Source organism: Anabrus simplex, chromosome 13, assembly GCF_040414725.1.
Source record: "Anabrus simplex isolate iqAnaSimp1 chromosome 13, ASM4041472v1, whole genome shotgun sequence".
In the NCBI taxonomy this organism is placed as follows: domain Eukaryota; kingdom Metazoa; phylum Arthropoda; class Insecta; order Orthoptera; family Tettigoniidae; genus Anabrus; species Anabrus simplex.
Genome location: NC_090277.1, coordinates 70866416 through 70880846, shown reverse-complemented (window position 1 = coordinate 70880846; position 14431 = coordinate 70866416). Strand labels below are relative to the sequence as shown.

At 39.8% G+C, this 14431-nt stretch overlaps 1 protein-coding gene across 2 annotated transcripts in view; it reads left to right on the top strand.

Moving 5' to 3' along the window:
• The window catches only part of r (carbamoyl-phosphate synthetase 2, aspartate transcarbamylase, and dihydroorotase rudimentary), a 394723-nt gene that overhangs the window by 152884 nt on the left and 227408 nt on the right, over positions 1 to 14431 (top strand). For both annotated transcript variants that reach the window (XM_067157339.2, XM_067157338.2), the window contains one exon: positions 8607 to 8814. In XM_067157339.2, coding sequence (XP_067013440.2) covers positions 8607 to 8814 — 208 coding nt within the window. The remainder of the gene's footprint in view (positions 1 to 8606; positions 8815 to 14431) is intronic.

Sequence of the window (14431 nt, the reverse complement as noted above, 5' to 3'; positions counted from 1 at the left end):
CGAACTTCATCTCATGTGCGTCGGTCTTAGTGAGAGTGCAGGTTGAGATCAGTATGAAGTACTGATTGAACATTACCAGCTTCTTGTGGATCACAGAGGAGTGTTCATACTTGCTGGTAAAAGTGAGAGCTCTTCTGCACTCTATTTACGACCTCCTTTGAGGTTAGTGTGTCTCATACTGCCGAGGTATGTAAAGTTTTTCACGCTTCCCAGTGGATGGTTGCCTAGCATGATGTTTGCTTGTCGTCCCTCTCTGTTCATTGCCATGACTACCGTTTCGGGTTCACTTATCTAGAGATTGAACTCCTGGAACTTAACCCATTCACATATCATTTAATTGAACTTATTTATGCCTTGGTGTACCATTTATTTTCATTATTTTACATGATATCACGGACACTGAAAAAGCATGCTTTACAACAATCAAATGAGAGGAAATATCCAAACTACTGTCACACGTAGATCATAAAAGAGTCATCTACGTGCAGCAATTGAAGATTCCTTCCGCAGACCCCATATCACACAGACATTGCACCTCCGTGATGGGATATCCTTCTTCATTATTGGGGGTATTTTGGTTGGAAAGTGTTTCCAGTGCCTCTCCTTAAGTCTCAGTGGTGTATCCCCAGGGCTTGGGCATCCTCGTTTTGGATTATCAGACAAGGTCACACTTGCCAACAGCTGTTCGGCCAAATTGATCCGGAAGCTGGTAAAGCCTGCTCGCTTCTTGTCAGGGTTGAGGAGGCGATGAATGATGTTGAAATTCAGAAGTGTCATGTCTAGCATGTAGAAGTATATTTTTTTGTATCCTTTTACATACTTCCACATCAAGGGGAATGATGCGAGTCTCTGGTCATGAGAATCAACACCACCCATTCCACAGTTGTAGTCAACAACAAGATTGGGTGTGAACTACTTCTCGCCATCATACTTTACACTTCAAGTAATCTGGCCTTCATTTCATCCACAGATACAGGAAACCAGTGTTCCTTTTCATATGACATTACCCTATTTATATCCTCAGCAGCTGATACAAGACATTTACTTGCATAAGCATTTGTCTGATTGGTTAGATGTTCCCAAAAGTCTGCTGCTAGAAATTTGTTCACAACTTGCAGTTCGTTCGGGCATTGTCCTAGGTGCCTTTGAACAACACTATTTATTTCATCAGTTGTGATACATGGACGATACTTTGGAGTATTACGTGCTCCCAGTTCCATTCCCTATCATGTAAAATATGATTAGAAGCCGTTGGTGTAGCATCAGTTGTAGGCCTAAAATTCGGTGACATATTTGACGGCAAAACAGCACTTTCTTCACTCCTACCAGCGCTTAATTCACTGTCACACGAACTACTTTTACTACTTTCATTTCCACTAAATTCTTCGTCGCTTATTTCCTATATCAATGGCACTCTCTTCTAAAAATTCCCTTATAATCGCTTTGTCATTCAACTTGGAGGCAGCCATCATTTCGCGTACAATTAGATTGCTAAGATACAGGTTATTCTTTCCACGGAATAACTGCACAGAAGTGTTTATCAAATACATCAGTGAAATAAAACAGTGCTTCTATCTGTTAAGAGGTTACCTTACTAATATCAAATCCTTTCACAAAGGAAACCGGCTAGGAGCGGGTCCGGAAATAAACACTAAACGCAGACAGAGAGATCCGTCTTTGTACTGGAGTGCAGTCGAGAGCCAGTACGTCAAGTGGTTAACTATCCATCCATTGAGTCTTGACTGTACTTGTTCCCGAGTTTCTCCCCAGATCATAACATCATCAGCAAAAGCCACTGCATGTAGCTGCATGATGGTGATAAACAATTATGGGATAGTGCACTGCCTTGCTGGACTCCAGTTTTGTTCTGGAACCAGGATGAATGTTCGTCAGCCAATCGCACACACATGGTACAGTTCTCGTGCAGCATCTGAACTTTCCTCACCAGTACCTCCGACACATTCCTTTTTCTCAGGCATTCCCATATCTTCTCTCCTGCAGTACTGTCATATGCCTTCTCAATGTCAAGGAAAACCATGAACAGATTTTTGCCTTTTTTCCAATACTTCTACATTAACATACGGACACTGTAGGTTAGGTCTGTTCCTCTCTTGATTGAGGTTCAGATTTCTTGAAGAGAATGAGAAAGGAGTGGCATTTACATAGAAATAATTAAACTCTGTCTTCTTTTTGTACCTTTTTCCCCCACACTTGCAGGGTCGTGGGTGCGAACTGTGTTGCACATGTGGATTTGGCCCTGTTTTACGGCCGGTGCCCTTCCTGATGCCAACTCTGTATGGAAGGATGTAATCACTGTTGTGTGTTTCTGTGGTGGTTGATAGTGTTGTTGTCTGAATATGAAGAGGAAAGTGTTGGGACAAACGCAAACACCCAGTCCCCGAGTCAGAAGAAGATTCCAGCCTGGAATCGAAGCGAAGACCGTCTGAACCGAAGGCCTCAATGCTAACCATTCAGCCAAGGAGTTGGACAAACTCTAAATTACAAAAATGGACAATTGACAGTGGTGGCCCCAAGTACCCCTGGAGAATCTCAAGGGGCAGTCCAGATTGATATGCTTATCTGTTTGCCTCTCAGCACTGCTGTTTTCCATTTGTACAGGAGATCCATACATACCCCATGATTAGTCCAAATGGGTTTTAATTTGGTCTATGTCTCTCGTAGTTGACCAAATCCAGGCACTGTTTTTGTGACAGATGGCATTTCGGAATGCTCTGGAACCACTGCTCGCAGAGGTTGAAGTTGGTAGCTGAAAGATTTTCTGTAATGCAAATAGTCGGATGTCATCATCAAAGCCTATCAATTTATAGGTGACTGATATCAGTGTGAATGGGTGGTTGGTAATTATTCAGAATAGTTAAATAATCTTTCATCAGAGTCTTGCATTACTGTAGGTCTGGGCTGGACGAACAGAGCCACTGAGTGTGACTCATATCATGCACGTGCTAGTATAAGTGTAATACAGTATTTAGCCACTTGTAAACTGAACAGCACAGGGTTTTGCTGAAGGTCGGGCTAGACTACATCTGGTGGTGAGGGGTTGGGGAGTTATTCATTGCTTGCAGTGCGCGGTGTACGGTTTGAGACAGCATAAATGTTGCAGGCAAAGTAAAAATCCCGATGATTACTAATCAAAAGTGAGAAGAGAGAGAGATTGAGAAAATGACGTGGGCCTGGATGTTTATCACATGTCATATTTTGTTTATATTATTTCTGTGAAAAATACAAGTTAAGCTTGATTTTATCTGTGGTGACTAAAATTATGCAATTTTAACAAGTCATATTTTGGCTCTTTTAACATTTTTATCATTTTCCAATGATTTTTCATATTATTGTCATATTTCCCCATGAATTTTCCTGGATTTTTTTTTTTTTTCATATTTTTATCTTTTTATTCCATTTTTGCATACCTGCTTTCAGTCGCCTCAAAGACAGATTTTTCACATCTCGTAATTGTTGTCTGTAATTTCTTACAATTATCTTTCTTGGAAATATATATATATATGTGAAATAGAAGGGTAAGCTGTGTATAAAGCGACAGAAAGGTAAGCCTCAGTTGAAGTCGTAATGATTCAACATATTTCAAATATGGCCCAATAACATCCTGCGATGTTGAGCGATCTTTTCTCCTTTACAAGTCAATATTAAATTAAAACTTCATTGTTTGTCCATATTTAACCAAGATTACAGCTTTTATTATAATTTGGGTCCACCTTATTCAATACATAAAAATTGTTGCGTAGATATAATTACGACATATATTTCAATCAGTACTAGTTCGATGCCCCACTGTGTCATCATCAGCTGATGGAAGTTTGTAGAAAAATTGACAACCATATAAGTTTATCAACGTCAAATTGATCACAATTTAAAACCATATTAAAAACATGAAACTGTGTTAAAAGTATACTGTCCCTAAGTTCATATTTTCTTCAAGTCCAAGACTTGCGAGTCTGATGCCATAAACTGATAACAACATATGCAACCGGTTTGCTTACGTATATCAAATAAATCAATTATTCCATCATCGCCGTAAGACCTGTCTGTGTCGGTCCGACGTAAAGCCAATTGAAAAAAAAAAAAAATCTGAAGCTTGTGCCTACTTGATGGTTATCACTAAGAAGGTGTTTAGGTAGGATTTCGATGCAGTAGGACCCTTTGGTTACTTTATTCAGGAGCGAAGTAGTGAGTAAGGATTCTCAAATGGGAACTTTGAAGACTTACAAAATTCTTAAGGACAGTCTAAGTGCAGATGTGTTTTATTTGTCTGAAAAGGTGAAGCATTGTCATAACATTTCACCACACTCTTCAGTTAAAAGGAAAACCCAGTCATCAGTTTCACGCAAAAAAAGTGAAACCACTGATGACACTAAGAGCCATGCTTGTCGCATGAAGAACGACTGTTGATGTTCCTGTCATCAAATTTACATACTGTAAATGTTTTTGCCTTTCTCTCTCAAGTTTTATGGATATCTTTGAGAATCCAAACATAGCTCTTCAGTCAAGTATGGCGCACATCCACTTATTGAAGTCGATTTTGGAGGAACTATTGAAGAATGTGATGGCAAGGTTTGTGAAACCACACGTTATTAAAAGATCTCTACTTGATATAGATTATTATACTCCAGCAAATCAAAAGGATGATTGTGAGCTGATGATAGGGAGCTCTGCATTTGTTTTTGGTGAACCCTTTGAAGTCTGAGTAAAAGTGCATATTCTTTAAGTCTGTTAGAAAGTGTGACTACATTGTACACAAATTTCCATTCAAAGATGAAGTTTTAATTAATGCAAAAGTTGCAAATATTTGTAGTATAAATATGGCATCATTTTCTAGCCTTAGATTTTTCATTAGCAAGTTTCCAAACATTCTGACTAGTGAAATGGAATGTTTAAATAAAGAAACTGATATTCTGCACTCCCAGTTCTGTAACTTTCAGTTCAAAGAAACAGACCTGGCAAAAGGAAGAATTGATGTTCAGTGGGCATTGATCGGTCAGTTGAAATCAGCTGATGGTGTACTTAAATACAACAGACTCTCTAAGGTGATGCTTCCTATTTTATCAATTCTACATAGCAATGCAGAATGTGAAAGATTTTTAGCAGAGTCACAGAGACAAAAAATTCAGATCCTTGCTGTGTGAACAAACTTTGGAGAAACTTTTAACCTTAAAATCAGTTCAGCAGGGCAAGTGTTTTGGGCAAAAATTTAGTTCCGAGTTTCTGAAGAGGGCTAAGTCAGCTACTGGTGTGTTGAACAACAATTAGTCATAATGTGTTCAGCATGTTGAAGGATGAGAAGTCACATGTTTCTAAAGTTCAGGTATGTCCAGTATTTAATACTGTATTCACATGTAAATAATGAAAAATATATATATGCAGGCCAAATAGAGTTGTTAATGTACTGTATGAATTACAGTAGAACCTCAGCTGCCTCTGTGGATCAGTGGTAGAGTGTCGGCCTCCGGATCCCAAGATAGCGGGTTCAAACCCTGCAGAGGTAGTCGGATTTTTGAAGGGCGGAAAAAAGTCCATTCGACACTCCATGTCGTGCGATGTCGGCATGTAAAAGATCTCTGGTGACACATTTGGTGTTTACCCGACAAAATTCATTAAATCTCAGACATAGATGCCCAAGAGAGTTTCGGTTTACTCGATCTGACATCTAGTGGGGGCCTAGAGTAAAACGGAACGTCGAAATTGACGAGCAGACAGCCAGATGGCGTCAAATTGAAATGTCTGCACACGGTAGCTGAGGCCATACGATTATTATTATTAGTAGTAGAACCTCGATTATACGTTCCCGGAAGCTACATTTTCCCGTATTATTCGTTCAAATTACGTGGTCCTGCGAGCATCCTAATTAAATCACGTTGTAAAAATCCCGCATTATCCGTTCCTCAAAGAACCAATTTCCCGGATCAACCGTCCAGAAATTTCAGTCCAATCAACGTTAAATCCTCGATCACGTGTTTTCCAAGAAACTGTATCTTACGAGAGGACGGCTACGGCATACTTAAGGATATTGGTGTTGACGTCCCGTCATTGCGGTAATTTGAAGAAGTACTGTACTGGAAAAGCGATCGGCGGTGAACTTGCATAAGAGATCATCTTAGCATTGCATTCGGGTAATATTGTTTAGAGAATCCTCGGAAATCGTAAAGCGAGTGTGTCCACGGTAATTGGAAGGAGACAGAGCGCATTTTGACCGCTCTATTTGAAGACGGAACGAGTTTCGTCAAATGTCCGTACTTACAAAACGTCTACATTATGTCCAGGGTTCGATGTTTATTTTTTTTTACTTTTTTCGAGTGTGTCGCCGAACAGGTTTTTGGCATTTCCCTCAGAGCACTGTATAGTCACTGGGCTTTCAGGCAGGAATCGAAACTGTTCCTTCTTAAGTAACACAAATTTAGTCTTTTAATCTTATCGTAGGCCTATACGATTATGTTATCGAGACCAGAACAGATGTTGCATGCACCTTACATACATAAAGTCATGTGAGGTATTGGGATTGCCTATTACTGTTTTTGTCCTAATATAAGACTGGGAATTACATGTTTTGTGTTAAAATGTTATAAAAGCCGCAGTTGTTTTATTTGTGCATGTTACATTTAAACATTTTTTATCATTTCACACTCTTACAGACTTGTACAGCGAGCGCGCTTTCCAGTTGAGCTCAAGGTCGTGAATAATCTTAATTTCGGAAGTGTTGAAGATATTTTTTTTCTTTTTCCAATATGATTGTGATTAGTAACGGGCAGAACTAAGTATAATGTAAATGTAATGCATTCGAGAACTTGAGAATTGATACTTTCGAAACCATATTCTCGAGTTCAACATAACCTTTAAAAGTCGATGTAGGCCTAATTTACGCGGTACAAGATTTCCATAAACTGACTAGGAACAGTATACCGGTGACCAAATTACAATGGAAGGGAAAAAAAAAAATTTTGCCATCATGTTGGACACTTTTGGCTTGGCGTTACGGGTATTAGATTTTTCGAAGAGTTTAGCTGATCAAAGTTGCTGAACTGAAAGAAGTTTTCAAAGGAATAAGACAAAGTTTTCAGAGGAAACTGACGATGTTTCCCCGGTAAAACTGAATGTAAAGTTTCGAGATTTTTACGTCGCGTACCGGTAATAAACGTCTGAAGCCAGCCCCACGGTCTAACTTGCCTGCCTCCCACCCGGAGGGGCCGGGTTCGATTACTGACCAGGTTATGAGGGCTGTTTCCAGGTTCAGTCATTCTACGATTATGATACCTTTAATTGAGGAGCTATTTAATGGTGATATGGCGATCCCTGTCTAGAGAGCCGGGAATAACGGCCGAGAGGATTCGTCACACTGACCATGTGTCACCTCGTAATCTGCAGGCCTTCGGACCGAGGGCGATCGCTTGGTAGGGGCGTTTGTAAGATTATAAGTGTACATGTTTCATTTTTGTGATGTTTAGCCAAATTGTTGATGGTCCATTCGTTCCCGGATTTTCTGTTTTCCTGTGTTGTACGTTTTTTTTTTTTTTTTTTCCCGTGGTCCCTCCAAAAACAGAGAATCGAGGTTCCACTGTATAATGAATTAGTACATGTTTTGCCATCAGTGTTTTATCGTAATGCGTCGCGATTTGTTACTAAATTTCTCCTGATTTTTTTACTTTTGAAAGTTGGCATGTCTGGTTTCAGCTTCCATCAGAACTTTGTTTCTGACTGCAAACGCTTTCTCGAGTTAGTTGCTTGTTACCACTGATGATTCTTCACTGAGAACTTGAAGTATTAATCAACTGGTGCATTGCATGTTTTGGTAATGGGGAAGTGAGTGGCGGAGCGAGATTTCATCCGTTTCAGAGTCGTATGACATGGAAGTGCTGTTGCTGCATCGACGTGCATTCAGAGCAGTGTATTATGAGACTATGATATAAAGTCTTGAAATATGACCCACACCAGATTTTCAGAAGCAACATTTTTGCAAAAATAAGTGTGGGTGATATTCATGATTGTACTGTATTGTGCGTGTTCTAACCTGTTAAATGCTTTTCTATCATGTTCCTGAATTATATTACACTAGGTGTCTATTTTTTCCCTCAGTCCAGCATGTATTCTCCCTTTGTTTTGTTTTTTATAGAGATAGAACAGAATGGATTCAGCTAATGTAGAAGCAATATTGAAATACAGAGAAATGATGCGCCTTTCCTGACATAGAGTGAACCCTTATACAGAAGAATTTGGTGTCAGATTTACTCTTTTGTAATAAAATATTTCTTGCCTTACCGTTTAATATGCGGTGCATTCGTCCACTGCACGCTTCGCTTAGATCTGTTATGTTAGGAAAGTGACAAACAGCGTTTAGAGGCATTTGTAGCGTATGTTATCATTTAAACTTGTTCTAAAACCATAGAAGTGCACGCTTTTATTGGTAAAGTCTAGATACACTTGCGTGTATTAACTAGCCTAGAAATATCTATGATAATGTGCTGCTTTTTTTTGGTTGTGCTTGAACTCTGAAAGTTAAGAATTTTCTGTTGGGGAATGTACATAGGTGGTGAATATTTATTAGCATTTTCTAAAAGCTTGGATTTTTCTTTCTAATTAAGGTGGAAGGAGCTGACAAACCTGAAATCAGCTATTGAGTTCTGTGAAGAGGTTGGGTATCCCTGTCTGGTGCGACCGTCCTACGTGCTGAGTGGTGCTGCCATGAACGTGGCTCATTCGCCGCAAGACCTCGAGACTTACCTCAAGAGCGCCAGTGACGTAAGCAAGGAGCACCCGGTGGTCATCTCCAAGTTCCTTCTGGAAGCCAAGGTATTCATTCAGCAGGCTAGTTGTACGGGTGGGCTGATGTAGTCATGCTAGAATTACTACTCCTCTTGAACAAACTTTGTATTCTAAAGGCATTTTGTGGTCTTACCTGCTTTCAGCACAGACAGGGTTACACCAAAATAACTTACAATCCATTAAAGATATTGGTATTCTGTTTTCATATTCTTAAATGATATTAAACTGCTTGTGTAACATTGTGTTATTTATTAATTTTTGCACGATAACAGAGATATTGACACCAACTTTGTTTTTAAATGGAACTGTAGTAATTTCTGTTCCTAACAAAAAAGTTCAAACTTACAAATTCAGACATGTGATTAATTCCTACATAGGACTGCTACTTTTTGAAATATCAATGATACCTAGAGTACTTATACAGACTTCTGGTTTTAGTGGCTGAGAGTGGGCGTTGGTCTTGCCGCATCAGACCATTCGCTGGTGCAAGGTTGTGTTTTGACAGGCAAGCTGCTTTCTAGATGCAGTCCCAACCACACATATGAACAACCTTGTCCTTTAAATATAATGTGTTGCATCCGTATGCAACAATTTTTTGACAGATAAACTAAAAACGAGAAAGGAAAGTTTGTTTTTCAAAGAAAGGAAAATAACTAAAACTTTATTTTCTGTTTTGAAAATAATAACAGGCTTGCAACTGAACACACTGAATGGATGAAAATAAAGTACAAAAGTCTAGCCTACATTCTATTCAGCACTGTTCCTTGTCCAGAATTAGTGTGACTGTATATTTTTTTGGATCTGACCTTGTTCTCAGGACATACACTGACTGACAGAGCAAATGCAACACCAAGAAGGAGTGGTTCGAAAGGGATGAAAGTTGGGGAAAAAACAGAGACGGCACGGACGAATAATTGATGTTTATTTCAAACCGATATGCAGGTTACACAATGCGCACGGCATCGACTCGGTAGGATGTAGGACCACCGCGAGCGGCGATGCACGCAGAAACACATCGAGGTACAGAGTCAATAAGAGTGCGGATGGTGTCCTGAGGGATGGTTCTCCATTCTCTGTCAACCATTTGCCACAGTTGGTCGTCCGTACGAGGCTGGGGCAGAGTTTGCAAACGGCGTCCAATGAGATCCCACACGTGTTCGATTGGTGAGAGATCCGGAGAGTACGCTGGCCACGGAAGCATCTGTACACCTCGTAGAGCCTGTTGGGAGATGCGAGCAGTGTGTGGGCGGGCATTATCCTGCTGAAACAGAGCATTGGGCAGCCCCTGAAGGTACGGGAGTGCCACCGGCCGCAGCACATGCTGCACGTAGCGGTGGGCATTTAATGTGCCTTGAATACGCACTAGAGGTGACGTGGAATCATACGCAATAGCGCCCCAAACCATGATGGCGCGTTGTCTAGCGGTAGGGCGCTCCACAGTTACTGCCGGATTTGACCTTTCTCCACGCCGACGCCACACTCATCTGCGGTGACTATCACTGACAGAACAGAAGCGTGACTCATCGGAGAACATGACGTTCCGCCATTCCCTCATCCAAGTCGCTCTAGCCCGGCACCATGCCGGGCGTGCACGTCTATGCTGTGGAGTCAATGGTAGTCTTCTGAGCGGACGCCGGGAGTGCAGGCCTCCTTCAACCAATCGACGGGAAATTGTTCTGGTCGATATTGGAACAGCCAGGGTGTCTTGCACATGCTGAAGAATGGCGGTTGACGTGGCGTGCGGGGCTGCCACCACTTGGCGGCGGATGCGCCGATCCTCGCGTGCTGACGTCACTCGAGCTGCGCCTGGACCCCTCGCACGTGCCACATGTCCCTGCGCCAACCATCTTCGCCACAGGCGCTGCACCGTGGACACATCCCTATGGGTATCGGCTGCGATTTGACGAAGCGACCAACCTGCCCTTCTCAGCCCGATCACCATACCCCTCGTAAAGTCGTCTGTCTGCTGGAAATGCCTCCATTGACGGCGGCCTGGCATTCTTAGCTATACACGTGTCCTGTGGCACACGACAACACGTTCTACAATGACTGTCGGCTGAGAAATCACGGTACGAAGTGGGCCATTCACTAACGCCGTGTCCCATTTATCGTTCACTACGTGCGCAGCACAGCGGCGCATTTCACATCATGAGCATACCTCAGTGACGTCAGTCTACCCTGCAATTGGCATAAAGTTCTGACCACTCCTTCTTGGTGTTGCATTTGCTCTGTCAGTCAGTGTATTTTGCATTTTACTATGCATTTCCCACTTCATCTCTTCACTTGAAGTTAACCTAAAGCATTGACACCATAACTTTATCTGCCAGCACTCTAACGTGAATGTAGGCTAGTGTATTGTTCAATATATGTGTAGAAAAATGAACTAGACATTTAATGTTTCTTTTCCATGGGTCTTAGAAGTGGGAGGCCAGTTGCTCCAACGATAAATCTATATTTGCTATGCTAGCTATGTTTTTATGTTAGTGCCGAAGTCCGGTTTGTTACATTAGTAATGGTGAAAGCCCGAAAATGTAATGTTATTCTCTAATGTGGGAATCAATCTAGAAGTGTTCTATCCATGTTCATTGTTATCCTAATACTATGAGTTACAGTACATTGCACGTATAAAAAAGATGCCACTTACCAACTTGGTTTTGATCCGTGTATTTCTGCAGCCACAAAGCAATCACTATTTTTCAAGAATGATGGCATCTACACATGGTAGATTGTCTGACTGTGCTTTTTTGAACCCTTCTTATGTGTTTTTGAAGTTATTTGCGATCACGAATAATAAATATTCGGCTTTTAGTAACAGCTGATGCACAATGGATAGTAGAGCTGGATGCGGTACTGGATCGTGATGTCACAGCCAGCCACTTACGTCAGAGGACATTTTATTCTCCTTGCGGAAAAATACTTTAAAACATTTTTTTACTGGTAGAAAACAAGACAACTTACCACAATGTAATATGTTTGCATACTGTTTCATTGGTGTACTTTTCAAAAAGATATATTTTGAAAATTACGCATGTTCCCTATTCTTACATTACGCAAACAGGACGGAATTTCTTAGTAAGATACCAGGAACATGTTAATGCTGAGAAATGTAGGAAATACTCGGCCATGAGTCTGCATATGACTGAATATAAACACAATTTTACAACAATAGAAAAAGACTTAAATATTTAATGAACGTTAAATAAGGGTGAATTAGTGAATATTCTGGAAAATATTTATATTGAGTTAGATCAGAAGCAAAACCCTAGCCAGAATATTAACGAAATAACAGATGATATCAATATATTGTTAGAAGAGGCTACCAAATTGGAGTTATCTAGGAAAACCATCAAAAAGGATTCGGAAAAAAATCCAATACGCTTCCCCTCCATTAGCTCCACCCTACACAGCATTCCCCCTACTTTTCCTTCTGCTTCCCCTCGCTTACCACACGCTTGCAAGTGATAAATATCATTATTGATCCGTATTGAAGATACTATATGTAGGATGCTAAAAAGTTCATTATGTCACCTATTCAATACATTAGAAATTTTAAACATTTAGGAATTTATTATTATTTCCATATGAGACATGTTTCACCCTTCTTTGAGGGCATCATCAGTCATAGTACTACCTCAAGGCATAAATCAGGTACTTGATCATCATCATCATTTCCCTTTATCCAGCTGTAGCCGGGTAGGGGCAAATATGGTTCCTCTCCACTTTCTTCGGTCTTTCCACCACTCCTCCTCCAACACTGTGTCCTAGTCCAGGTTTCTTTCTATAATGCTGCGTTGGATGGTATCCTTCCATCTCAATCGTGGTCGTCCACGGCCTCTCCTTCCTTGGATTTGCATTGCCATCACCTTTTTTTGAATTCTTTCGTCGCTCATTCGCTTTATGTGCCCAAACCATCTTAGTCGGCTCTTGTCTATTCTATCATTCATTTTTTCCACTCCAATTTCTTTCCGGATTTTCTCATTCCTTATTTTGTCTCTTCTACTCTTCTGTATCATACTCCTCATGAACTTCATTTCGGCTGCCTGTATTCGACTCTCATCCTTCTTTGTCATTGTCCAAGTTTCTGCTCCGTAAGTTGTTATGGGTACGTAATACATCTTGTACATAGTATCCTTTGCTTCCGTTGGCACATCTTTGTCCCATAACATGTTTCTTACACTATGATAGAAACAACTTCCAGCTTGAATCCTTTTACTAATCTCAGCATCCAGTCGAGCATTCTGTATTAATTCACTCCCCAGGTATTTAAACGTTTCCACTACTTCCAGGGGCTTGTCTGCAAGTCTAATTTGACCTTTTCCTTCTTTCTCCCCTCTAGTCATAACAAGAGGTACCTGATATGTAATTAAATTGTAAATACTAACATACAAAATTGACATATTACAAGTGGGAAAGTCAAGAGAAAAACAATGTTCAGTTATGATATAGATAACAATATATCAGCTGTTGGCTGTAATATATCATAACTGAACATTGTTTTTCTCTTGACTTTCCCACTGTAGTTGTTTTTCTCTTGACTTTCCCACTGTAGTTGTTTTTCTCTTGACTTTCCTACTGTAATATGTCAATTTTGTATCTTAGTATTTACAATTTAATTACAAATCAGGTACCTGATTTATGCCTTGAGGTAGTACTAAGACTGACGATGCCCTCAAAGAATGGCAAAACATGTCTCATATGGAAATAATAATAATAATAATAATAATAATAATAATAATAATAATAATAATAATAATAATAATAATAATAATAATAATAAAAAATTCCTAAATGTTTAAAATTTCTAATGTATCGAATAGGTGACATAATGAACTTTTTAGCATTCTACATACCACAAGCTTCTCACACACATACAAACTCAGTCAGCTGACGATACGGTGTAAGGGAGGATGAAAAACATAACACGACCGACTATGAGGTAAATAAATTTCACGTATCCTTATACACCTCACTAATATATATTCTCAATATGTTCTCTTAAATTTTTTTCTCGTTTCAAACTTATTTCAACAGTCAAACTTTAAATTGAACTTCAACTATGATTGTTTTCAAGAGTTCCCCCGATAATCATATTTTGAGAAAATCTTTTATATTCTTAATTTTACCTTCAAGATTCAACAAGCACATACTTCTCCAGCCTTAAAAGAAGACCCATTACATCGATTTTATTCGTTAACTTAGACATTGAAATTTTTAACCCAACATGAACAAACATTTTATCTTATCATCATTATCATAATCATCACAAGTTTCTTGTTTGTCTTGTCAATTTTTGTGAAATCTTTTAGCTGAGGATGTTCCATAATTGAGATGAAAAATGTTCTATTTAATATTATACTCTTAGATTAAGCTGGATTATGTTATGTAAATAATAAACTAGCTATAAGAAACTGACAAGTTTTGGATGGTGGGAATCTCCTTGTAACATAACGTTACTTAGATGTATGGTGGTCTCTATTCAGATCCATTCCTCGCCATCATCCATCCCTTTTCCTGAATGTACACATCGATTCCTCGAGGGAAACATTATTTTGAAACTGATTTTTTCTGTATATCAAGTTTAAAAAGGCATTTTCTACCATCTGCTGAAAATGGTGTCGCTGTGCATTTGCGTGTTCCCCACCTG